This window comes from Carcharodon carcharias (genome assembly GCF_017639515.1).
Source record: "Carcharodon carcharias isolate sCarCar2 chromosome 27 unlocalized genomic scaffold, sCarCar2.pri SUPER_27_unloc_1, whole genome shotgun sequence".
In the NCBI taxonomy this organism is placed as follows: Eukaryota; Metazoa; Chordata; class Chondrichthyes; order Lamniformes; family Lamnidae; genus Carcharodon; species Carcharodon carcharias.
In genome coordinates this window covers 1,957,236-1,984,197 of record NW_024470624.1, presented here as the reverse complement: position 1 = coordinate 1,984,197, position 26,962 = coordinate 1,957,236, and the positions used below count along the sequence as shown (strand labels likewise).

The 26,962-nt window shown below is 43.7% G+C and overlaps 2 protein-coding genes across 2 annotated transcripts in view; one reads left to right on the top strand and one right to left on the bottom strand.

Annotated features, from left to right (window-relative positions):
• Window positions 1-26,962, bottom strand: part of LOC121273703 (zinc finger protein 229-like) — a 1,112,939-nt gene that overhangs the window by 414,872 nt on the left and 671,105 nt on the right. The gene's annotated exons all lie outside the window — the stretch shown is intronic.
• Window positions 1,431-26,962, top strand: LOC121273727 (zinc finger protein 850-like). Its single transcript, XM_041180889.1, has 4 exons — window positions 1,431-1,587; window positions 2,519-3,647; window positions 17,167-17,878; window positions 25,116-26,962. Exons 2-4 carry the CDS (start codon window positions 2,822-2,824, stop codon window positions 25,864-25,866), a joined length of 2,289 nt encoding a protein of 762 aa, XP_041036823.1. The 5' UTR covers window positions 1,431-1,587; window positions 2,519-2,821; the 3' UTR covers window positions 25,867-26,962.

The window sequence follows — 26,962 nt, the reverse complement described above, 5'->3', positions numbered from 1 at the left end:
GTTTCAGTCCTGGATGTGATTAGCAGCAGTGATAACAGCAGAATCCAATCCCTGCAGTCAAACATGAATTCACTGTTGTGTCAGGAGATGGGACGAGCAAGTGAACCTTCAAGCAGCCTTTCCTTGGTGTGAACTTACTGGTGTATCAACAGGCTGGAGGTTTCGCTGAATTCCTTCCCACACGTGGAACATTTAAATGCCTCTCCCCAGTATGAATTCACTGGTTTTCCAGCAGCTTGTCTGACCGAGTGAATCCCTTCTGAGTTGGATCAGGTGACTGGTCTCTCTCCGGTGTGAGCTCATTGATATGTTATCAAGCTCAATGAGTGAGTTAATGCCTTCCAACATTCAGAGCAGGTCAATGGCCTCTCATGGTGTCCCAGCAGCTGAGAGGAATCTCTGAACCTCTTCACACACTGGGAGCGAGCAAAGGGCCTCTCCACAGTGTGAACAATTTAGTGTCTAAGCAGGGTGGATGAGCAATTGAATCCCTTCTCTTACACGGGGCAGGTGAATGGCTTCTCACCACTGTGACTGCAAGGTTGAATTTCCAGCTTGATTGCTTTCACAAAGCCCCTCAAACTGCCATGTTTGCAAAGTTCATCCCCTGTCGGGTTACAGTTGTCCATCACCAAGCTGGATGACCAATTGAAGCCTCACACTGATAGCTGAAAACTTTTCAGTAGATAGAAAAATAATTCCTCGTTCTGCATTCAAAGGCTGATGATCGTCAGGTCCTGATAAGCTGAGTGATGCTGTCAGGTCTTGACGTGATGTTTGGTTTGCGTTTCCGGGCTGAAAATCCTTTCTACTAATGCACTGTAAAATCAGATTACAAACATACGACAAAAACAAAGGTTAGAAATCCAGAACTGTCGATTCCAGTTGTCATAGAACATCCTTTCTCTTCTCAAACGATAAATATCTGTCCCCCACATGCTCCATTCCTCCATATTGATTGAAGCTCTAATTCATCCTACTATCCTCCTCCTGCTTTTTCCCCAATTCTCCTTCCCTAAAGGTGTTGACTCTCAGGTTCAGTTTCACACTCACCTATTGCCCTCCCCAATATGTCACCCAGGTGGCTAAATCTTTACACATGAATTTAACAAACTCTTTTGCTATGTGGGCGTCACAATCAAATCCAGTGACTACCCACATGTACCTTGTGTCAGGGTGAGGTCACTGCTCCCCCCACCCGCACTTTCCATCCCAGTCCCAGGAGGTTGGAGACTGGGCTCCGGGTGAGTAATGGCGGCCGCAGCTCCCACAATCCACTGCGCTGGGGAAACAGCTCTATACGCCGCGCGAGCTGGAGACCCGGGACTGCGCATGTCCGAAGTGGAGGGGAAGCATGTGCTACGAATTGCGAATTCCATTGGCCAGCCGCTTTTCTCGTCATGAGGGTCAGAGTCTCCCGCTTCCACGAAGGCTTCCGCTGGCCCATTGTCTTCAGCGGAGATTGACCAGTGGGAAGACTTGGAGGACCGGAAGGACTCGGGTCCTCCAGCCAGTCAGAGCGCGGGCTTTGTGTGAATGAAGATTGAGTTTCACACAGACTAAAACTTCCTCCTGTGTCCAACATCTGTGAGTAAAACACTTTCTTTTCTCCCCCTTTCCATTTCTTTTCTCATCCTGGCGGGAAATTGTTGACTTGCAGGAACTGAAGAGAAAGGAAGTGAATCCAGGGAGGGTGCAGACTCTGGAAAGGTTGGCCCAGGTCTCTCTCTCTTAAAGACATTGACATCCTTTGCTCCCTCAGCTTGACACATTTATTTGTCTGGCTAAAAGGATGGTCTCTTTCCTAATGTTCACAATTAAAGGGGTGGTTTCCCCAGGAGATGGCTGACATTTAAGGGGACAGTAAATTAACATAGGACAGAGATATTATTATTATTATTATTAGGACAGAGATATGTCTAGTGTTATATGACACTGATTGGATATATTATTTATGGTCATTTAAACTTCATGTATTCTTATTTCTAGTCCTGTAATATATTACTGTATAGCTACCTTATATATTCCAAGTCATTAGAGCACAGAAGGAGTCCATTCGGCAACTTGTGTCCATGCTGACTCTCTGCAGAGCAATCCAGTCCACCCCATTCCCCCTCTCTCTCCGCTCGCCTGTAAGTTTATTCCTTCAAGTGCCCATTCAATTTTATTTTGAAATCATTGATTGTCTCTATTTCCAGCACCGTAATAGGCAGAGAGTTCCAGATCAGGAACAATCACTGTCTAAATAAAGTTCACCCTCACATCCCCGAGGTATCTCTCATCAAGTTATACAGTCCAGTATATTACACACATTTTCAGTCCACTGAATATATCTGTAGAAGCAGTGAGCATGTACCTGTCGATCAGCAGAATCAGAATGGAGGGAGAGTGTGTGGGATGGAGATTTGCAGCTTTTGGGGAATGAGAGAGGAAAGAATATTCCATAGAGACTAGAATTGTCCGTTCTGAATTTCTATCCTGTACTGACAGTGATGACCCTTGTAAACTCCTTTTACAGGACATTAGAAAGGGAGGATGTGCAGGCAAAAATCTCAAGCCAGCCATCATGTCAAGATCTGACAGAATCAGTTGATTCCTGGGAACTGAATTTCATCGGTTTTAAACATCAGTGTGATTGGAAAAGGCCTGAGACACACACACTTGAGTAAGAGGGTTCCAGTGTGGAAAGAGCTTTCATTAGTTACACAGCCTGAAAAAACATCACACCATTCACAGTGAGGAGAGACTGGACATGTGTTCAGTGCTTGGATGAGGCCCCAACTGATCGTCAAACCTGGAGAAACACAAGGTCACATGCACCATGGAGAAACTGTGGAAATGTGGGGACTGTGGGAAGGGATTCAAATCTCCATCTGCGCTGGAGATTCATCGACGCATTCACACTGGGGAGAGGCCGTTTGTCTGTTTTGAGTGTGGGAAGGGATTTACTCAGTTATCCAGCCTGCAGACACACCAGCGAGTTCACACTGGGGAGAGGCCGTTCACCTGCTCTGTGTGTGGGAAGGGATTCAGTGATGCATCCAATCTGCGGACACACCAACGAGTTCACACCGGGGAGAGGCCATTCACCTGCCCTGAGTGTGGGAAGGGATTCACTTGCTTATCGAACCTTCAGATACACCAACGCGTTCACACTGAGGAGAGGCCCTTCACCTGCTCTGAGTGTGGGAAGAGATTCACTTGGTCATCCAACTTGAAGACACACCAGCGAGTTCACACCAAAGAGAGACCATTCACCTGTTCCATGTGTGGGAAGGGATTCAGTGATTCATCCAACCTGAAGACACACCAGCGGATTCACACCGGGGAGAGGCCATTCACCTGCTCTGACTGTGGGAAGGGATTCTCTTGTTTATCCAACCTGCGGACACACCAGCGACTTCACACTGGGGAGAGGCCGTTCACCTGCTCTGAGTGTGAGAAAGAATTCAGTCAGTTATCCCACCTGCAGATACACCAGCGAGTTCACACTGGGGAGAGGCCATTCACCTGCTCCGGGTGTGGAAAGTTGTTTAAACACTCATTGAAACTTCTGCAAGACCAGCGAGCTCATACTGGGGAGAAGCCGTTCACCTGCTCTGAGTGTGGGGAGGGATTCACTCATTCACCCCACTTGCTGAGACACCATTGAGGACACAGGTGATGATAGAGATTGGACTCTGCTGTTATTGCTGCTGTTCATCACATCCAGGACTGAACCATGTTCATCCTGACACTGGGTGAAGTGGGAGGTTTGGCGGGTTCTTTCTGCTGGATTGGCCGGATTCACGAGTTTGCTTCCAATGGGCTGATGCTTTTTGAACCTCGTTGCGAATATATTGGTTCATATTTCATATGGATCATAATATCAAAGTGTGTTTTAAAGGCAAAAGATATTTTGTTTGCATTTCTGTTTGGAACTTCCCAAAGCTTGCCACTTTGCCATGGAGATGGGCTGTACAGGTTAGAAGGTTCTTTTGTTAATTTATCTGGTTGTTTCTCACAGAAGACAGTTGCAGATTTAATCTTCCGTAGGCCACAGCTCACTTCAGTTCGTGTGAGGAGAAAAGAAGTTGGACGATTTGCCCAGCTTTAGGCAAGAGGAGGAAATCTCCAGTGGTCCCCACGGTGTGAGGAATGGAGCTTTTAAAAAGTATATATTCTTGGGGAATATTGTGTTATTTTGTGAAGAAGACTGTGTGTGTGTCTGTGTGTTGATGATTTAATTCAGCTGGGCAAATGTTAAAAGAAGACAGGTTCTCTGGAGTGTTTAAAACATAAAATGATAAAGGTGTTAGGTTTAAGAACATAAGCTATAGGAGCAGGAGTAGGCCATTCAGCCCCTCAAGCCTGCCCCACCATTTGATAAGATCATGGCTGATCTGCCCCAGGCCTCAACTCCTCTTTCGTGCCAGCTCCTCATAGCCCTCAACTTCCCGATATTTCAAATGTCTATCTGCCTCCTCTTTAGATACTTTCAGTGATCTCGCCTCCACAACTCTCTGAGGTAGGGAATTCCAGACATTCACTACCCTAGGACAGAAGAAATTCCTTCACACCTCAGTTTTAAACGAGTGTCCCCTTATTCTGTAACCATGTCCCCTAGTTCGAGATTCCCCCACTGATAGAAACATCTTCTCAACATCTATCCTGTCAAATCTTCTCAGAAACTTGTACGTTTCAATAAGATCACCCTTCATTCTTCTAAACTCTTAACAAATGAAGGCCTAACCTGTTTAGCTATTCTTGATGAGTCAACCCCTTCATCCCAGGAATCAGCCCAGTGAACCTCTTTTGAACTGCCTCCAATGCCAGTATATACCTTCTTAAATATGGGGACCAAAACTGTACACCAGGTGCGGCCTCACCAACACCCTGTACAGTTGTAACAAGACTTCCCTATTTTTAAACTCCAACCCCCAGCAACACAGGCCAAAATTCCGTTTGCCTCCTTAATTACTTGCTGCGTCTGCATGCTAAATTTTTGTGTTTCATGCACAAGAACACCCAGATCCCTCTGTGCTGCTCTTGTCTCTCTCTCCATTTGATTCTTCCTACCAAAGTGCATGACCTCACACTTACCTACATTAAACTCCATCTGCCAAGTTTTAGCCCCGAGCTGCTCGTAGTCCCTCAGCAGAACCTCTTTCCTGGTCCTACCTATGTCATTGATACCTACGTGGACCACGACAATTGAATGCTTCCCCTTTCACTCCAAGTTCCTCTCCAGCCCAGAAGAGATGTCCTTAAACTTGGCACCAAGTAGGCAACAGAGCCTTTGGGATTCTCTGTCTTTGCTGCAGAGAACAGTACCTATTTCCCTCGCTATGCTATCCCCTATTACATCGCTCTTTTCTCCCCCCACTTGAATGGCGCTCTGTACCACGGTGCTGTGGTCAGTTTGCCGATCCTTCCTGCAGTCTGTGCCTTCATCCACACCAGGAGCAAGAATCTCATACCTTATTGGACAAGGGCACTGCTCCTCCAAAGCCAAATTTTGGATCCCCATACCTGCCTCACTCGCAGTCACACCCTCCTGTCCCTCTCCTCTGGGTGATGCTGACTATTTTTTGGAAAAACATACTTTATTCATAAAATATCTGAAAGAACATTACAAAAGATTTCAAAATTACCATCACAAAAAGTGCAATCATATTCCAGTTTTCCACACAGATCATGAGGTGTTTCAATACAATCAATGAACATTACAGACAGTCAGACAATGCAGTGGGATTCACGTTATCGACATAGATCATGTTGCATTCTGAGGTGCTTCAGTACAATTGTGATTCATGTAGTATTCACTGCATACATTCATTGTGAGTCATACAGCCCGAGGGGTCTATATAATTCCCAGCCCTTTGGTGCACTATGGCTGAAAGGTCTTCGACTGTGACCTTTCCCCATTGAGCCTTTGCAGCGGCTGCCCCAAGCTTTAGTGCATCCCTCAGCACGTAGTCCTGGACCTTGGAATGTGCCAGTCTGCAATACTCAGTCGAGGACAACTCTTTGCACTGGAAGACCAGCAAGTTTCAGGCAGACCGTAGAGCGTCTTTCACCAAGTTGCTGATCCTCCAGCTGCAGTTGATGTTTGTCTCGGTGTGTGTCCCTGGGAACAGCCCGTAGAACACAGAGTCCTGTGTCACTGCACTGCTCAGGATGAACCTTGACAAAAACCATTGCATCTCTCTCCGGACCTTTTTTGCAAAGGTGCTGCTGTTTGTCTATCTCGGGGTCCTGCTATTATTTGAATACTGTTGTGTCGAGGAAATTGATCTTTTCTTTATTGGTTGTGACTTGGATCTTTATGGATGGATGAGGATTATTAAGAATGTGGACAAAATCCTCAAATTCTATGGGACCAAACCCCCCTCATATCATCTAAAGACCTATGATAGTGTAATAGTTTCCTGGGACCTTTTTTTTAAAAACTGTTTCCTCCCATTCTGCCATATATATATTCATGTATGATGGTGCAAATATTTTTTACTCATCACCATCCCTTTAACTTGAAGATTATATTCTTTGTTAAATTCAGAATCATTCCTGGTTAGTCCTAGATGTAATAATTGGATTATAATTTTGTCTGGTCTATCCAGTTGCGTATATTTCATGAAGGCATTTTGAACAGCCAGAATTCCTCAATCAGTTTCTATATTTATGTATAAACTGTCCATATCCATGGTGAATAGTATGCTATCTGGGGTTATGGTTAGTGAATTCAGTTTTTCTACAAAACGACATGTATCTTGGACATTTGTGGACTCAGGAGTTTAAATATGAGTTGATATATTCTGCTATTTTGCATGATTCACTACCACAATCCAAAATAATTGGTCTACCTGAAGGTATGTGGCCTGCTATTGTCCATGTGTCTGGATGTTGATGTATTTTGGGAAGTCTGTAACTTTTTCGTGGTTATGGGTGCTGTCCCCTTAGATACTCCATTTGTTTCTGATTCATGTATTTGGAATTTTTAAATCTTATTAGTACGTCTGTAACCTGTTTTTGTGTTTCTTGATATGTGGGTTTAGTCTATTCGGTATACTAATTTGTACTGTTCAATTGTCTATAAGCTTCACAAAGGTATTATTGTCGATCCACGATAATAATATTGCTGCCTTTATCCGCTGGTTTTAGAACAATATCTGTGTGGGATGTTAATTACCCAAGTGCTTGTTCTTCTCTTCTCGTGAGGTTTTGTTTATCTTTTCAATGGAGAATCGTCTTGGTTTCTGATTGGGTTGTTTTGATGAAATGAAATATTTTTGGGTTTATTTTATTTTTCAGTGGAATTCAGTCTGATTTGGGTGTAAATTGTTGCCTGTCTGAGATTGAGACACCGAAAAAGTCTCAAAGTTTAATTTTTCTGTAAAATGTGTCTAAGTCTGTTTGAATTTGTATATGATGCTGTTTCACTACCGGAACTAAAGTTAAGACTCTGTTTCGGACTTTTTCCTATATTAACGTGGGTTTAAATGTTTTAGAAATATTCATCATTGTTTCCTTTAGATTTAGAGGCTCATTTTCTAGCATTTGATTCCCTTTTGGTTTAAACACTTCATCCAGCTGTTGATAATAGAATTAGTTGTGTTTGGAGTCCAATGGATGTTGTCAGATTCTACTCCAAAGGATATATTTGGTTTTGCTGGGATATATGTTTGTTCTTTAATATATTGGTTTAATTCCATGATTATGTCCTTTGGTGATTGTGGGAGAATTTTACTGTAGTTTATTTCAGGGATCCCGGTCTGGGCATTTGGAAATTTATTTTTCACTAATTTTAATAGTATTTGAAGTTGTTTAATTGCGATGAGAGGTGTTTGAGTTTGATTATTTATTCCAACTGAAATTATTACTTGTTTAATGTTTGGGCAGCAGTGTTGTTTATCTAAGATCGTTGTCACATGTATACATTTGGCTGCTGGAAAGCAATCAGTTTGAGTTATTGTACCGCTGCAATTTTGAATCCTGTAGAGGTTGGAATCCCCTATTATTAGTATCGGTTTCCCTGGAGTTATTATCCAGATTCTATTTTTTTGGTTTGTATTTGGGGTGTTTTGTGACTGTGTTTATTGGTTTACTTTGTTGGCTAGGTCTCCGTTTCGATGTTGTAGTCAGTGAGTTAGATGATTCATATTTCTGGGAAGGTATTTGTATTTCATCGGTCTCACTACCTTCTAAGCCTTGAGCCACATCGGACCAACCTGTTGCCTGGATTGGGGTCTTTAATGGTTTCGCTCAATTCCAACTTGTCTGTTCAGGTGTTGAAAATGTGTGGGGGGTGCATGGGGAATCTCTAACTTCTGTGGGGTCTGTTCATGTGTTGAAAATGTGTGGGGGGTGTGGGTGGGGGAATCTCTGTAAGTTCTGTGGGGTCTGTTTGGGTGCTCGGCTCAGGATCAGCAAATACTCTTCGATATGTTATGTTCACTGGTCCCATCGGCGCTGCCAAGATGCTCATTTCAATATCACAGGGAACTCCTCCCTGTGGCTGGAGTGGACCCAACTCCAGAAAAGGGGAATCCACAGTTTGCATCCGAGTCACCGATGGTTTAATGTTGTCTGTTATTCTCTGTAAATGTAGCTGACTCCAGTCTCCACCCCCAGAGGCCCGTGTATCGGGCTCATTTTTATTGGTTATTGCTCTGATCGGTGTTTTGGGCTGCATTCCCTTCCTTAGGGAACATGTTGGGGTCTGTAATTGACCTCGGGCCGATGGGAATTGGATTTTACTTTGTCTCACTGGGGTTGATGGTCTCGAATGGTTTCCCATTATTTCATGGTAGGTTGGTGGTCCCCTTGGAAATTTGATACGAAATGGATTGGTTGGGCTTTTTGTGGCTTTGGTATGAGGAGATTTTGTTGGAGGTTTAATATTTTCAGGTTTGGCTGCTTCCATTACATGTTTTGTGATTTGATTTTTAATTGTTTCGAATTCCTGTTCTTGTAATGGAAGTTGTTTTGTAATTAAATCATCAGAATACATTTTTATCACAGAACCATTCATTAGATTGACGGAGGCAATTGTGGAAGGACTGTTTGTGATGTCAGTTCTGGCTCTGATTTGTTTTCTGAGTCCGGACATAACTTCCTTTCTTAGAACAGAGAAAGTCTCGGTGTCACGAGGACTGCTCTGGAGAATCATTATCTGAGGTGGATTTGTTGGATTATTTTGAATCCTTTTTGATGAAGCCTGACCCATTGAGTGCTGAGACCTTGGCAACTCAGGCTCTGGGGTTCCAGGTCCGTCTTCCAGCTGTTCACTGGTGGTGTGGTTGGAAGTGTGCTTCGGCCATTCGCGCTCTGGGACAGCGCCTCACCCTGACCCATCACAACAGGACACCTCACTTTCCAAAAGCAGGCGCAAGAGATGGTTTTTAAAATTTCATTAATTGTTCTAAAGCTAAATTTATCTTTCAGGTTCTTTTTATCCCAGTTCGATGCCTTTGAAACAGCTTCCTCAAACTCTATTAGTTTGAATGGTTTCCTTCTGTTTATTATCTCGTTCCTTTCGATTTGTTGTGGAATGTTCAGTGAGGATTCGTCTCGTTTCGCCAGCCCAATTTTCTCAATTTGTTGCCCGTTTTTTTGTGGTTTCCTCTGTGAGGTTGGCAGGTTTTATTGATCATGTTAATTGTTCTGCTCATCTCCTAATTCCCTTCGGGGCACCATCTTCTTCTTCCAACCACATTAAACGGTGGATCGTTTGAATCATTTTATATATTAGTCTTACTGATGTTGCAAAATTCCCTTTTGGGTCAGTGAGGGTCAGTGGGATTGGAGATGGAATTCATCCCCATTGTAGAGTTTGCCTTGCCTTCGAGGCCTGTCCAGGAAATTGATGAGGAGGTTATAGTAGGGAAATCAGGACGTGTGTTAGTCTGGTTTTAATTATGTTTTTTAAAAAAGGATAGAGAACAAAAGGAGACAAAAACGGAAATAATCTTGATAAATTGAGAAAAGTTTTTGACCAAACTATTTTGTACATATTTGTATACTAAGAAACCAATTAAAATGGGACCCACCCTTAAAATCGTTCCAACCTGCTGCTAGAGTTTGTTAGCTTTTCCATTGAGGCCGGCTTTTTGTGTGATAAAATTCTTTTCTCCGATGGGACTGAGCTGCCCCAATATGGTTTAGGGTGTCATTCGAGGCTGTAGGTTTCTTCTGTTGAGGACGATCCTTGTGTTTCAGAATTTGCTCCTTTTCTGAGGATGCTTTTTCCAGTCAGGATGATCTTGCCAGATCAACAATTCTTCCCTTTTCGAGGATCTGTTGTCTTCGTTATGGAATCAAATAAAATAGCAACCGTCTTTTTGGTCTCCTTTGCTGAGGGTGACCTTCTGTGTTTCAAAAACTGCTCCTTTCCTGAGGGTGTTTGTGTAATGTTACAAAATTAACTAAAAATGTGGCTGATGATATGACGGTTGAGAAATTCCTTGGATTCAAGTTTCCTCTACTGAGGATAATTCACTGGGGCTTATTTACCCCTTCTGAGGTTATATTCCCAACACGTTTCACAATTTCTATTTCTCTGTCAATTTCTATTGCTTCGTCAGGGAAAAAGTCCACAAAATTCCAACTCTCAACTGCAGTGAGCAAAACAAAACACTTAAGTGATTAAAAGTCTCAATGTGGAAGATGTGTTTTTGTTTCTTTTTATCTGACGGTAAAAGATTCAAGTTCTTACTGACTGGCTGATGACGAACAGCAGTCTCGGATGATTCCAGAAAAGTCCAGGCTCCAAAGAAATGTTCCAGAACATTCAGGAAAGATTCAAATTCCAAATCTCACACTCGTGCCAACAGTTCAAACAAACACTCTCGTCAGCAGTCACATCACTCTTTATATATATTTATTTATAGATGTATACTTTTCTGCTCTTTAGTGACAAGGTTAGGTTGGAGAAGCTGGGATTGTTCTCCTTCGAGCAAAGGAGGTTGAGGGGAGATTTGATAGAGGTGCACAAGATTATGACTGGTTTAGATAAGGCGGATAGAGAAAAGCTGTTCCCATTCACTGATGGCGCAAGGACAAGGGGACACAGATTTAAGGTTTTGGTCAAGAGATGCAGGGGGATATGAGGAAGAATATTTTTACACAGCGAACAGTAATGACCTGGAACTCACTGCCTATGAGGGTGGTGGATGGAAAGGCAATAAACGATTACAAAATAGAATTGAGGGAAATAGACTTGCAGGGCTATGGGGATAGAAGGGAGCACTGGGACTGACTGGTTTGTTCTACAGAGAGTGGGCATTAATTTGATGGGCCGAATGGCCTCCTCTCCCGAATGACTCTTTGGCCGAAAGAGAGAAATTTCAGCTGCTCCAATCTCTCCAACTGACTGAAATCCTTCATTCCTGGTGCCATTCTCGTAAATCTCCTCTGCACCCTCTCTAAGAACTTCACATCTTTCCTAAAGTGTGGGGCCCAGATATAGGGTTTCATTCTAGTGGGATAGAATTGAAAAGCAGGGAGGTTATGTTCAGCTTGTTTCGAACCATGAGTTAGACCATGGTCAGGATACAGTGTGTTTGGATTTTACCAGAGCATTTGAAATGATGTGAAAGACATGGTTATTCCACAAACTTAAGACTCCATCTTTATTAACGATGTTGAATTGGGAACAAGTGTAATATATCCAAATTTGTGGACAATTGGAAAAAAATTGCATTCCTATAGCACCTTTCATGATCTCCTAAAGCGTTTTACAGCCGATGAAGTACTTTTGAAGTGTGGTCACTGTTGTAATGTAGGAAACTGGAGGTAGGGATGGGTAATCACATTTAATTTAAAAATTAAATCACTTTCATACTATATTCACTGTTAAAAGTAACAAGGTCAAGGAAACCATTTTAACTCTAAAATAAGACTTCCTGCAGCTGTTTCACAGGTAACTTTTCTTCATTAACAATATATTGATCTTGTATTAAAAGCCCAGTGATGAAACAGATAATTATTAAATAATGAAATTCAATTATACTGGATTTTACAAAACTCAAGACGCAGTGACCAACATTAGATGTGATTCCACAATTGGACAACATTTGCTAAAAAATCCTGAATGTTCTGAGATTTGTGCTGACAACCAGTTTAAGATTGTCAGTTGGGCTCGCAGTGTGACACACTCACATGTACTGGAAGTGACATATATTAATACACAGGGCCCTGCTGTTTGCAGGCAGAACATGGACACACTTTCGCCTGTTTCAACTGAAGAAAACAGATGACAGCTGTGCTCTGGTTCCTTCCCCAGGTGAATGCCTCGACCAATCAGAGTCAACATGCCTGGTTTGAATTTAAACAAAGCTTGGTGGTTAACTGTCAGTCATCAGTTAGCTACTGCATTCTACATGGCAAAGCTTCTACCAGTCAGTGTCCACTTTCCAACCAATCAGCACTCTCTTCTTATGAAGTATAAATTGTTGTTCCCTTTACATTTGGTATTCTTGTGAATGTCCTGTTGAGTGCAAGATGAAAAACTGCGACATCTCCCTTTTTCAGCAATTACTGTTTTAATTAACTGCCAGTCAGCAGCAGATGATTGAATAAGTAGTGAGCCTTAATTGAGTTACAGTTAATGAATTAATAATGAATTAGAAGTTGTAAAAGAGTGAGTTTTATTTGCTGTAAAAATGTAAAACCTTAATTGCTGTGTATATAAAGAATGTGCAATGATGATAAATGTACAGGCTAGAGACACCTTCAAGCTCTGCTTTGCCTCAAAATAAGGGATGGTATAGAATCAGATAAAGATAGTATGAAACAGTTCTATTGTGTTCCTGTCTAAGATAATGAGGGAAGGTGGCATAAATAATTGGGGATTCAATTAAATTAACCTGGTCACCAAACTGACCAATTGTCATGTTAGAAAAGGCCCAACTCTGACGTGAGGTAATGGTCACTTTGGGGATAAAAGTAGAGGTTCTGAAGGTCTCCCTTGCTCGCCAAGTACTGAAGACTCCCGAGGCCGAGTTCCAAGGAAATTACTGTCAGAGAAGGAGCCAGACTCCCGAGGGCGAATTCAACAAGAATTACTGTCAAAGAAGGAGCCAGAGAGGGTTACGCTTCTACAGACTGATCACCCACATGAAGTTGTAAAAGTCATTGTCTTAAAAATTGTTAAGTAAACATTTTTCTTTTAATAAACTTTTAAATTTACTATCCAGAGAATTCTGCCTTTGCATTAATTGGTTAAAGTCTTTTCCGAACCAAAGTGAATTTACTAAATGGCAAGTTGGGGGTGGCTGAATTCAATTAAGTTACAGATAACAAGATGATATAAATCTTAAATTGAAAAACTTGCATTTCTATAGTGCCTTTCCTAACCACATGACATCCCAAAGTGCTTCACAGACAATAAAGTACTTTTGAAGTGTAGTCACTGTTCTAATGTGGGAAAGGCTGCAGCCAATTTACACACAGCAAGATCCCACAAACTGCAATGTGAGAATGAACAGATGATATGTTTTTATTGATGTTGATTGATAAGTATTGGCTAGAACATCGGGGGTATCTCTCTTCTTCGAAATAGTGGTGATGGGAACTTATAACTCCACCCGAGATGGCAAATGGGGCCCTTGGGTTATCATCTCATCCAAAAGACAGCAGATCTGACAGTGCAGCACTCACTCCATGCTGGCACTTGGGAATGTTGGTTGTGATTTTTCCCCTCAGGTCCCTGGACAGGGACTTGAACCAACAACCTTCTGACTCAGAAGTGAGTGTGTGACTCACTGAGCCCCCAATTACACTACAGACAATACAAGGTTTGAAAGGGAAACTTACTGTCAAACTTAGTCCCCTTCCAGTATTTATCCAATATCCTTTGTTGACATTGAGGCCATTCGGTCTATCATGTCTATCATTGCTCTTTTAGTCACACTATCCTCCCCTTTCGCCCTGAGCCCTGCAAACTAGTCCTCTTCCAGTATTTGTCCAATTCCCTTTGTTGAATCTGCTTCCACCAGCCTTTCAGTCAAGGCATTCCAGATCACAGCAGCTCATTGTGTTGAGATTTATCTTCCTCATTTCCCCTCTGGCTTTTATGTCAATCTCCTTCAATCTGTCCTCTGGTTAGCAACCCTTTTGTCAATGGAAACAGTTTCTCTTTATTTACTTGATGGAAACCATTCATGATCTTCAACACCTCTATCACATACTCTCTGCAGAACAACCCCGGCCTCTCCAGTGTGTTCACATAACTGAGGTTCCTCATTACTGTCACCATACTAAATCCCTGCACCCTTTCCAAAGCCTAATAATGGGGTTTATTTCTCGAGAAATATCATTGAAAAGCAGAGAAGACATGTTAAACTTGTATCGATCCTTGGTTGGACCAGACTTGGAATATGGTGAACAGTTCTGGGTCTCCATCATTATAATAAGGACAGAGGGGAACTTGAGAGTGTGCAGGAAAGATTCACAAGGACAATGCAGAACTGAGGGTGTTTAAGTTACAGTAAAGATTGAACAGACTGGGGCTTTACTTCCCTTGAAAAGGGAAGGCTGAGGACTGACTTGATCGAGGACTTTAAGATTATGAAGTGAGGCAACAAGCTTTACCTCATCAAGTTAAAACTGTCTGCACAGGATTGAAATTCAGAACTCATCATGTTAGAAATCATAGATTATGTGAGAGAGAATCCTCCTCCTTCTGAACCTATAAATCTCCGTCCCCCACACACACTCTCCAGACTATTGATTGCAACCCTAATTAATCCTACGATCCTCCTGATTTTTCCCTAATTCTCCCCCCCTGAAGGGGACGTCACAATCAAATCCAGTGACTACCTATATGTACTTTGTGTCAGGGTGGGGTCACTGCGCCCCCCACCCCCACTTTCCATCCCAGTCCCAGGTGTTTGGAGACTGGGCTCCGCATGAGTAATGGCGGCCGGAACTCCCACAATCCCCCGCGCTAGGGAAACCGCTTAACCGCCGCGTGGGTGGGCGGCCCGAGACTGCGCATGTCCAAGGTAGAGGGGCAGCTGCGCATGTGCGGGGAATGGCTTTTCCCATTGGCGAAGCGCTCATTCCGCCATGAGGGTCAAAGGATCTCCCGCGCCGCGTAGGCTTCCGGTGCCCCATTGTCTTCAGGATCGACCAATGGAAAGGATTGGAGGACCGGAAGGACTCTGGTCCTCCAGCCAATCAGAGCGCGGGCTTTGTGTGAATGAAGATTGAGTTTCACACAGACTAAAACTTCCTCCTGTGTCCAACATCTGTGAGTAAAACACTTTCTTTTCTCCCCCTTTCCATTTCTTTTCTCATTCTGGGGGGAAGTTGTTGACTTGCAGGAACTGAAGGGAAAGGAAGTGAATCCAGGGAGGGTGCAGACTCTGAAAAGGTTGGCCCAGGTCTCTCTCTCTCTCTCTTAAAGACATTGACATCCTTTGCTCCCTCAACTTGACACATTTATTTGTCTGGCTAAAAGGATGGTCTCTTTCCTAATGTTCACAATTAAAGGGCTGATTTCCCCAGGAGATGGCCAGTATTTAACAGGACAGTACAGTGATCTAAATCGTCACTTGTTGGTACTGAACTTGAGTCTTGCTGAAAAAGAAACACGTTGAAACTTTTTGTCTTGCACTCATCACGACGTCACAAGAATACCAAATTTCAAAGGGAAGAACATTTTATGCTGCATCAGGAAAAAGGGTGCTGACTGGTTGGCTAGTGTTCTCTGATTGCTCAATGTGTTGCCATGCAGAATGCCCCAGGGTACAGTTATGCCAAAGCTTTTCATTTAATTCAAAAAGTCCAAGTTGACTGTGACTGGTCGAGACGTGGCATGGGGAGTGCACCAAGGAGCAGTGTCCCCCTTAGCTTTGTTTAATTGAAAAGGCACAGTGCCTGGACAAATTCCTTTTCCCATCAGAGGACCAGGCCCAATTTCAGATTATCAGTCAGACTCACAGTGTGGCTCACTTAAGCTTTCCAGAAGCTGCATGTATCCAGATACAGAGCCCGGTCCGCTGCAGGGAAAACGAACTTGTCAGGAAGTCTTGCAATAGCTGCACAGGGCATAGGTGAGACCACAACTTGAGTATTCTGCACAGTCTGGGGCTCCTTCTTTAAGGAGCGATATACTGGCACTGGCAGCAGTTCATAGAAGGTTCATTAGGCTGATTCCTGTGATGAAGGGTTGTCTTATGAGGAAATACTAAGCAGTTTGAGGCTTAACTCTTTGTAGTTTAGAAGAACGAGGAATGATCTTCCAGAAACAAGTAGAATTCTAAGGTGGTTTTGACTGGGAGGATGTTTCCTGTTGTGGGGGAATCTAGAACTAGGGGGACACAGTTTAAAAATAAGGGGTCTCCCTTTTAAGACAAAGCAATTTCTTCTCTCAGAATGTTGTTCGTCTTTGGAATTATTTTCCCCAGAGGGCAGTGGAGGCAGGGTCATTGAATATGTTCAAGGTTCAGTGAAAAGGATTTTTGACCGACAAGGGAGCCAACAGTTATGGAGGGCAGACAGGAAGGTGGAGTTAAGGCCACATCAGCCATGATCTTATTGACTGGCAGAACAAGCTTGATGGGCCAAATGGCCTACTTCTGCTCCTATTTCTTACAATCTCTGAGTCCAGGACATGAAGCATTGACCATGGATCTGCCAACCAGCAGGAATCGGCATCTTCAGGAGAATTGGGAGAGTGTATATTAGGTACAGCAGAATGAGAATGGAAGTGGGGGGCCGTGATGTGGGACAGAGATTTACAGCTTTTGGGGAATGTGAGAGGAAAGAAGGTTCCATAGAAACTAGAATTGTCTGTTCTGAATTTCTCCCCTGTACTGAGAGTGATGTCTGTTGTAAACTCCTTTTACAGGATATTAGAAGGGGAGGATTTGCAGGCAAATCTCAAACCAAACATCATGTCAAGATCTGACAGAGTCACTCATTTCATTGGGACCTGAATATCATTGGCCTTTGAATCTACAAAGAGAAACGTTTGTCTGTTCTGTCTGCTTCAAAAGATTTTAAACATCAGTGTGACTGGAAAAATCACCGAGACACACATACCCGAGTGAGATTGTTCCAGTGCAGTGACTGTGCAAAGAGTTTTAACCAGTTACACAGACTGAAAAAAAAATCACACCATTCACAGTGGAGAGAGACATTATACATGACCTGTGTGAGGACAAGTCTTCAGCTGATCACTGAACATGGAGAGACGCAAGGACACACACACTATGGAAAAACCATGGAAATGTGGGGACTGTGGGAAGGGGTTTCTTTTCCCATCCGCACTTGAAACTCATCGACGCAGTCACACCGGAGAGAGACCATTCACCTGCTCCGAGTGTGGGAAGGGATTCACTCACTCATCCGCCCTGCTGACACACCAGCGAATTCACACTGGGGAGAGGCCGTTCACCTGCTCCGAGTGTGGAAAGCGATTCAGTGATTCATCCGCCCTGCTCTCACACCAGCGAGTTCACACTGGGGAGAGGCCATTCATCTGCTCTGTGTGTGGCAAGGCATTCACTCAGTCAGCCAGCTTGCAGACGCACCATAAAGTTCACACTGGGAAGAGGCCTTTCACCTGCTCTGAGTGTGGGAAGGGATTCAGTGATTCATCCAAACTGCTGAAGCACCAGCGAATTCACACTGGGGAGAAGCCGTCCATCTGCAGTGTGTGTGGGAAGGGATTCACTCACTCATCCGCCCTGCTGACACACCAGCGAATTCACACTGGGGAGAGGCCGTTCACCTGCTCTGTGTGTGGGAAGGGATTCACTCAGTCATCCAACCTTCTGAGACATCAGAGAGTTCACACTGGAGAGAAGCCATTCACCTGCTCCGAGTGTGGGAAGGGATTCACTCGGTCTTCCAACCTGCTGAGGCATCAGAGAGTTCACACTGGAGGGAAGCCATTCACCTGCTCTGGGTATGGGAAGGGATTCACTCGGTCACCACACCTGTCGAGACACCAGTGAGTTCACAAGTGATTGCCGGGGTTAGATTCTGCTGTTATTGCTGCTGTTAATCACATCCAGGACTGAACCATGTTCATTCTAAAACTTGGTGAACTGAGAGGGTCGGAGGGTTTCTTTCTGCTGGACTGGCCGGTCTCACGACTTTGCTTCCAGTGGCTGATGCTGATTAAGCCTGGGAGTGCATTTTCCACTGAAACAATCCACAAAAGCTGATGAAGTACATTTGTTTTATCCTGGACAATAAATACTGTTTTATCTGCCCCTAAAGTTAGATCTAAAATGAATACTGTTGTCTCTGTTCTATTGAGTCAACAGCACAGGGCCGGGAAGAATTTCAAAATTAGATCTTTGAAGATGAGGACTGAAATCCCTCTTGAGAGAGATAGAGTTTCAGTGATGTTGGCTGACTCACAGTGTTACTGACATCTGGGTGGGTTGTTGGGAAACCTATGGACTCTGTCTTGGTCACACCTGCCATTTATTTTGTCGTGTGGTGTGTTCGACCACAGTTTGTCTGTTCATTCACATGTACTTCACATTAATCCTGAATGTTAGAACATTTAAAAGACAATGTAAATAGTTTTATCTTTCTGAATTTGTACAGTAAACTTTATTTTTTGTTCAAAACCTGTGGAATCTTGGGGCGTTATTCTCTGGTCAAGGTCTTGAATCTCAAACTTTGTTAACTTTAACAAAAGGTTATTGGTCCCTAACTGGATCTTCCCAAAAGCTTGGGGGTCTGATCAAGGATCATAACAATACATACACACATTTTTACTTCAGTGTATGTATAATATACATGTCTTCATTGCATAGTTAGAGATTTGGGAGGATGTGCAGTGAGTGGTCATGACCAGGAACTCGCTGCCTGTGAGTGTGGTGGAAGCGGAGATGATGAATGATTTCAAAATGAAACTGGATGGACAATTGAAGGAAATAAACTTGCAGGGGAATGGGGATATAGAGGGGGAATGGGACTGATTGGATTGCTCTACAGAGATGACATGGACTGTATATATGACGTAATATATAATGTAGCCATTGCACTAAATTATAAGACGAGATTTTTACTGGGCTTTTCTTTGTGACAAATATATCAATTTAAAGGAGCAGCAGCATTTGTTTTGAAAATGCTTCTGATTTTTTTAGACCCCAAGGATCAATGTCAGGTCCCTGGTATCTGCCCGGGTGGGGGGAGGGGCACCAGGCCTGGCCTCAGTGCCACAGGAGGAAAAGCCAGGGTTCCTTCTCCTCACGGTGATCACTCAGCTGGGTGGGAGCCTGGGGCCTTATTCATCCTCCTCACATCAGTCCCAGAGGGTCAGTCGGCAAACGGTATGCCATAACCCTCTGGAATTTACTTTGATTTGTCCCCAGTTTCCCAGTCTGGGACTCACACTTCCAAAGCTCTTTCTCTCTGTGAGGATTCCACTGCCTTGTTGCACTGACATTGGACAGACCAACTGCTTTTTCCCAGTCGACTCCCACAGTTTCTTGACAGCTCTTTCCAAGCTGACTGTTCAAGCTGATTTCTTTTCGCCACAAGGCTAACTGTCTTTCACTGTGGAGACCAGTGGAAATATCTTCCTCTATCTTCAAACTGGGCAAATCTTCCAGTTTCTTTTCCCCTCACATGAAATCAAGTGACGTGTAACCTTCACAAGCCCAAATCTTTAACTGCTTTCCATGAGAACCACCCAGGTAAGTTAAACTAAAGAACTATCTGACCCCCACAGCCTACCTCCATGGTAATGTGGCATGCTTTGAGAGGTTCCAGACAGAAATACAAGCTAACTACTTTTCACCTTTAAACCACTCTTTGATTTTATGATCCATATGAAATATGAAAAAAATATTTTTGCAATGAGGCTCAGAGCATCAGACCATTGGAAGCAAAGTTGTGAGACCGGCCAGTCCATCAAAAAGAACACGTATTGCACTGGAATAACATATCTATGTGATTTATGTTCATCCAATAACCCATGTGCTAAGAAGCATTCATCCACTAACATGGACAATCCATGACTTCTAGCCTCACTAACTAATGTCTTTTTTGGTGTTTGACCATCATAAATCTTGTTCTATCTCTCTCTCTCTCTCTGTCTCTCTCCCTCTTCCTAACCCTTCAGCTTCTATACACAATGTGCTTCGCTCTTAGCTTTTCTCTTTGTTTCTCTATTCTCCAGTCTCTTATTACCTCTTGTTTAAAATATAAGAAGCTGAAATGTTTTCAAACTGCAACCTAATTACAGAATTCTTCTATCACATAATGTCTCAATAATTCAACTTGATAAAAGAACAATAGCAAGTATTGCACAATGATGGAATAGAAATTCTGACTTGAGCTCTGCATTGGTGAGAGGGGGTTGATCAATTATTAATGAGAGACAATCTCTTCCTTAACACTTTTTTGATAGAGAAGCCATCTAAAGGAATTGAAATGATTTTTTGGTCAGTCCAGCTCTCAATGAGAGGAACGGTATCTGTGCTGAGACCAGATCTGTCCTAACTGCCCTTTCATATGCATCATATTGAAGCCATTTGCTAGTTCCTATGCCTAAAAATTGGCTTCATGGTAGCATTCCCATCTCTGAATCGCAAGGTGAGGGACTTGAGCCCCACTTCTGAAACCTCCGGTCAATGAAAGCTAGACTATGGTCTCCAAATACTGGATGACCGAATAGGTTGACCTTCAGCAGGATGCATTTCTCCAAGAAGGTGATTAATCTCACATTGGGAGTGTGTCTGCCTGTCAGGCAGAGGGTTAGGTTTGAGGCCACTTCAGACAGCTCCACTGAGTGGACAGCAGAGTGCTCCCTTGAATACTAGGACCATCCAGCGATGTTACTTGAATCAATGACTGCAATTGCCCACCCCCCATTCCCCATTGTAAATAGATGGTGGGTGGTTGGGTTCTTTAACTTCGATTACAGGCCACTAGACAGAGGATATACTCCCAAGGCAAAAACTTTGAGGAAGGCAACTGAAAACTTAAAAGTGTGAACTCACTGCTGTGTCATTGAGTAAATACAGAGAAAGTGTTCCCACAGACAGGAGGGTTGTGAACCATCATTCTTCCTCCTGAACATATCCAGATTCCCATAAATGGATCTATGTTATTTATCTCAATCTTCTGTGTGGCAGCGAGTTCCACATTCTCACCACTCTCTGGGTGAAGAAGTTTATTCTCTTAACTTTCTCCTTGCCCCTTTTAATTGTTCTCTTGTTTCTCAGCTCGATCTACTGATCCTGGAATAAGGGAAAGGACAGAGAAAGGATGAGGCAACTAAGACTTTACATCACTTCCCTGAACACCAGGGCTCAGTCAGTCTCATCCTCTCGCCTCTGAGTTTGAAGGTCATGGGTTCAAGTCCCCACTCCAGAGACTCGAGTCTCCCACAGTCCAGGGCTGACACTCTTTCAGTCTTCAGCTGCCAAGTTCCTAAGCTCTGGAATTCCCTCCCTTAACCCCTCCACTTCTCTCTCCTCAAAGGAGAGAAGTTAAGGGAGGGAATCGATTTTTCTTCTCTCAGTGGCATCAAGGATTGAGAAATTGCGTGCCAAAAATAAAGCTGATCTATTTAACATTTACCAAGAATATTGAACTCCAGCTCAGTTACAGAGATTATTAATATCAGCAGAAACAAACCCCAACTGTCAGAATGAACATGGTTCAGTCTTGGATGTGATGAGCAGCAGCAATAACAGCAGAATCGAACACCTGCAGTCAAACATGAACTCGCTGGTGTGCCAGGAGATGAGATGAGCAAGTGAATTCCTTCCCATGCATAGAGCATTTAAACAGCCTCTCCGCAATCTGAAGCTGTTTATATTGCAACAGGTTGGTGGACTGAGTGAACCCCTTCCCTTATAAGGAGCAGATGAATGGCCTGCCCCCTGTGTGATGTCACTGGAGTTGCAGCAGGTTTGAGAAACTTCTGAACCTCTTGCCACACCAGCAGCCACCAAAAGGCCTCTCCACAGTGTTACCGTGCTGGTGTCTGAACAGGGGGAAGGGCAAGTGAATCCTTGCCCACACACAGAGTTGGTGAATGGCCTCTCCCACTGTGAGTGTAGGATTGAGTTTCCTGTTTGGTTGCTTTTTCAAAATCCCCCCAACTGTCATTTTTATCTAGTTCATCCCCAGTCTGGTTACAGTTGCCCATCCCCAGATTGGATGATCAGTTGTGCCTCACACTGATAACTGAAACCTTTATCTTAGACAGAACTGTTAAACATTTCTCCATCCATATTAAAGGCCAATGATATTCTGGTCCTGATGAACCCAGTGAGTCAATCAGATCTTGGGATGTTTTTGGTGTCTGTTTTCTGGATACAAATCCTCCTGACTAATCCTCTCTTAAAGGAGATTAGAAAATAAATCACTGTAAGTAAAGGGTAGAAATCCAGAAATGTTGATTCAGTTGTCATAGAATATCCTTCTTCGTCTCAAATGATTAATCTATGTCCTCCACACATTCCCTCCTCCCTATTGATTTAACCCCAATTCACCCGACTGTCCTCCTGTTTTACCCCAATTCTCCCCAGAAGGTGCTGACTCTGGGGTTCAGTTTCACATTCAACTATTGCCTTCGCCAATATGACACTTAAAACATACTGAAGAAGAGGCATATTGGACTAAAAACGTTAAGTCTGTTCCCTCTCCTCAGCTGTAGCCAGGCCTGCTGTGTATCTCCAGAACTTTTAGTTTCTTATTTTATTCGTAAAGGTTATGCCTGAAGTTAACAAAAGGGGTGTCACAAGCAAATCCAGTGACTACCCCCATGTACTTGGTGTCAGAGCGGGATCACTGTGCCTGCCACCCCCAGTTTCCATCCTAGTCCCAGGGATTTGGAGACTGGGCTCCGGGTGAGTAATGGCGGCCGCAGCTCCCAGAATTGCCGGCGCTGGGGAAACCGATCTATCCGCCGCACAACCGGGCGGCCCGGGACTGCGCATGTCCGAGAGAAATAACAGCTACGCATGTGCGGGGAATGACTTTTCCCATTGGCGAAGCGCTCATTCCGCCATGAGGGTCAAAGGATCTCCCGCGCCGTGAGGGCTTCCGGTGCCCCATTGTCTTCAGGATTGACCAATGGGAAGGATTGGAGGACCGGAAGGACTCTGGTCCTCCAGCCAATCAGAGCGCGGGCTTTGTGTGAATGAAGATTGAGTTTCACACAGACTAAAACTTCCTCCTGTGTCCAATATCTGTGAGTAAAACACTTTCTTTTCTCCCCCTTTACATTTATTTTCTCATTCTGGGGGAAAAATTGTTGACTTGCAGGAACTGAAGGGGAAGGAAGTGAATCCAGGGAGGGTGCAGACTCTGGAAAGGTTGGCCCAGGTCTCTCTCTCTCTCTTAAAGACATTGAGATCCTTTGCTCCCTCAGCTTGACACATTTATTTGTCTGGCTAAAAGGATGGTCTCTTTCCTAATGTTACATTAAAGGGCTGATTTCCCCAGGAGATGGCTGACATTTAGGGGACAGTAAAATTAATATCAATAGAATTACCTGGAAAAACTCAGCAGGACTGGCAGCATCGGCGGAGAAGAAAAGAGTTGATGTTTCGAGTCCTCATGACCCTTCCACGTAACTAAGCGAATATAAGGAGAGGGGTGAAATATAAGCTGGATTAAGGTCGGGGCGGGGGAGAGAAGTTTGGGGGGGTGTTGGTGTGGTTATAGGGACAAGCAAGCAGTGATAGGTGCAGGTAATCAAAAGATGTCACAGACAAAAGAACAAAAGAACACGTGTTGAAGGTAGTGATATTATCTAAACGAATATACTAATTAAGAATGGATGGTAGGGCACTCAAGGTACAGCTCTGGTGAGGGTGGGGTGGAAAGACTAGCGGGTCATAAAAGATTTAAAAATAATGGAAATAGGAGGGAAAAGAAAAATCTATATAAATTATTGGAAAAAACAAAAGGAAGGGGGAAGAAACAGAAAGGGGGAGTTCAAGATGTAAAGTTGTTGAATTCAATATTCAGTCCAGAAGGCTGTAAAGTGCCTAGGTGCTGTTCCTCCAGTTTGCGTTGGGCTTTTGTTTTGGATTTCCAGCATCCACAGTTTTTTGTTTTTATCTCTGTAGTAAATTAATATCGGTCAGAGATATGTCTAGTGTTGTCATATGGTAAATATTAAATATAATATTTATGGCTCTGTAATGAAAAAAAAACATTATTTCCAGTCTTGTAATATAGTCCTGTAGCTTCGTTATACATTTTCAGTCATAGACTCATTATAGCACAGAAAAAGTCCATCAATGTTGACTCTCTGCAGAGCAATCTAGTCAGTCCCATTCCCCCTCTATATCCCCATTCCCCTGAAAGTGTATTTCCTTCAAGTGCCCATCCAATTTCATTTTGAAATCAATGACCTCCTCTGCTTCCACCACCCTCGTGGGCAGTGAATTCCAGTTCATCACCACTGGCTGTCAAAATAAAGTTCATCCTCACATCCCCAGGTATCTGTGACCATGTAATAGAGTACTGTGTACTATACACATTTATAGTGCAGTACTATTGGGTGTCTATTAGGTACAGCAGAATGAGAATGGAGGAACAGTGTGTGGGATGGAGATTTACAGCATTTGGAGAATGACAAGAAAGAATGTTCCACAGAAATTAGAATAGTCTGTTCTGAATTTAAATCCTGTACTGACAGTGATGACTTTTGTAAAATTATTTCACAGGATATTGGAAAGGGAGGTTTAGCAGACTGAAATCTCAAACCAAACTACACATCAAGATTTGAGAGTCACTTGATTCATCAGGACCTGAATATCATTGACCTTTGAAGCTAGAAGGAGAAATGTTTGTCTGCTCTGTCTGCTTCAGAAGATTTTAAACATCAGTGTGACTGGAAAAGCACCAACACACACACACACACACACACACACACCCAAGTGAGAGTGTTTCCGGTGCACTGACCGTGGAAAGAGCTTTAGCCAGTTACACAGGCTGAAAAAAACATCACACCATTCACAACGGGGAGAAACCGTACACCTCTGCCGTGTATGCACATGACTTTAACTGATTATCAAACCTCAAGAGGCACAGATTGCCCATGTCATGGGGAAACCCTGGAAATGTGGGGACTGTGGGAAGGGATTCTGTACTCCATCTCAGCTGGAAATTCATCGACGCAGTCACACTGGCGAGAGGCCATTCATCTGCTCCGCGTGTGGGAAGGGGTTCACTAATTCATCTGATCTTCTGATACACCAGCGAGTTCACACTGGGGAGAGGCCGTTCACCTGCTCTGAGTGTGGGAAGGGATTCAGTAATTCATCCAACCTGCTGACACACCAGCGAGTTCACACCAGGGAGAGGCCATTCACCTGCTCTGTATGTGGGAAAGGATTCCCCCAGTTATCCCACCTGCTGACGCACCAGCGAGTTCACACTGTGGAGAGGCCGTTCACCTGCCCTGAGTGTGGGAAAGGTTTCACTCAGTCATCGAACCTGTTCACACACCAGCGAGTTCACACCGGGAAAAGGCCATTCACCTGCTCCGTGTGTGGGAAGGGATTCACTGATTCATCCAACCTGCGGAGGCACCAGCGAGGCCACACCGGAGAAAGGCCTTTCACCTGCCCTGAGTGTGGGAAGGGATTTGTTCATTCATCTAACCTGCTGACACACCAACGAGTTCACACCGGTGAGAGGCCATTCAGCTGCAATGAGTGTGGGAAGGGATTTGTTAAGTTATCCAACCTGCTGACACATCAGCGAGTTCACACTGGGGAGAAGCCATTCATCTGTTCAGAGTGTGGGAAGGGATTCAGTCAGTTATCAAGCCTGCAGAAACACCAACGAATTCACACTGGGGAGAGGCCGTTTACCTGCTCTGAGTGTGGGAAGGGATTCATTCAGTTTTCACACCTGCTTAGACACCAGCGAGTTCACAAGTGATTCCAGGAGTTGAATTCTGCTGTTACTGCTGCTGTTAATCACATCCAGGACTGAACCACATTCATTCTGATAGTTGGTGAAGTCAGAGGGTTTCTTTCTGCTGGACTGGCCGGTCTCACGACTTTGCTTCCAGTGGCTGATGCTCTTTGAGCCTGGGAGTGCACATTTCCACTGAAATGATCCACAAAAGCTGATGAAGGACATTTATTTTATCCTGGACAGTAAATAGTGTTTTTCCTACCACTACAGGTAGATCTAAAATAAATACATTTGTCTCTGTTCCATTGAGTCTACAGCACAGGGCCAGGCCAGTCAGCTCAATTGGTCTATGATGGTATTTATGCTCCACATGAGCCTCCACCCACCCCTCTTCATCTCCCCCGATCAGCATATCCTTCTATTCCTTTCTCCCTCATGTATGTTTCTAGCTTCCCCTTAAATATATTCATGCTATTCACCTCAACCACTCGCTGTGGTAGCGAGTTCCACATTCTCACTACTCACTGGGTAAAGATGTTTCTCATGAAATCCCAATTGGATTATTGAACCCCATCATCATCTGAAAGACTTCCATCAGGTCACCCTTCAGTCTTCTCTTTTTTAGAGAAAAACAGCCCCAGCCTTTCCTGAGGGTTAAATGCTCTCAGTTCTGATATTATTCCTGTCAATCTCTGTTGCCCCTTCTCCAATGCCTCTATTTCCTTTTTCTCAATGGAGATCACAAATGTTGACAGTCCTCCCAGTGTAGTCTAACCATGGTTCGAAACAAGTTGAACATAACCTCCCTGCTTTTCAATTCTATCCCTCTAGAATGGAACTCAATATCTGGGCCCCACACTTTTGGAAAGATGTGAAGTTCTTAGAGAGGGAGCAGAGGAGATTGACGAAGAATGACACCAGGGATGAGTGACTTCAGTAAGTTGGAGAGACTGGAGCAGCTGAAATTTCTCTCTTTGAATCATGGAGTCATGAGAACTCACAGGAGACCATTCAGCCCATCTAGTCCATATTCTTTCAAGTGTCCATCCAATTGCCTTTTTAAATTGTTAATCATCTCTGCTTCCTTCCCTCTCATAGACAGCGAGTTCCAGGTCAT

What these genes read in the sequence shown, in the direction of transcription:
- LOC121273727 (XM_041180889.1), top strand. Translation starts at nt 2,822, where the DNA reads ATGGAGAAACTGTGGAAATGTGGGGACTGTGGGAAGGGATTCAAATCT. An exon ending in ACCCCACTTGCTGAGACACC is followed by an intron (nt 3,648 to 17,166) that starts ATTGAGGACACA and finishes TCAGCTGATCAC; the next exon opens with TGAACATGGAGAGACGCAAG. An exon ending in AGAGTTCACACTGGAGGGAA is followed by an intron (nt 17,879 to 25,115) that starts GCCATTCACCTG and finishes CACTGGCGAGAG; the next exon opens with GCCATTCATCTGCTCCGCGT.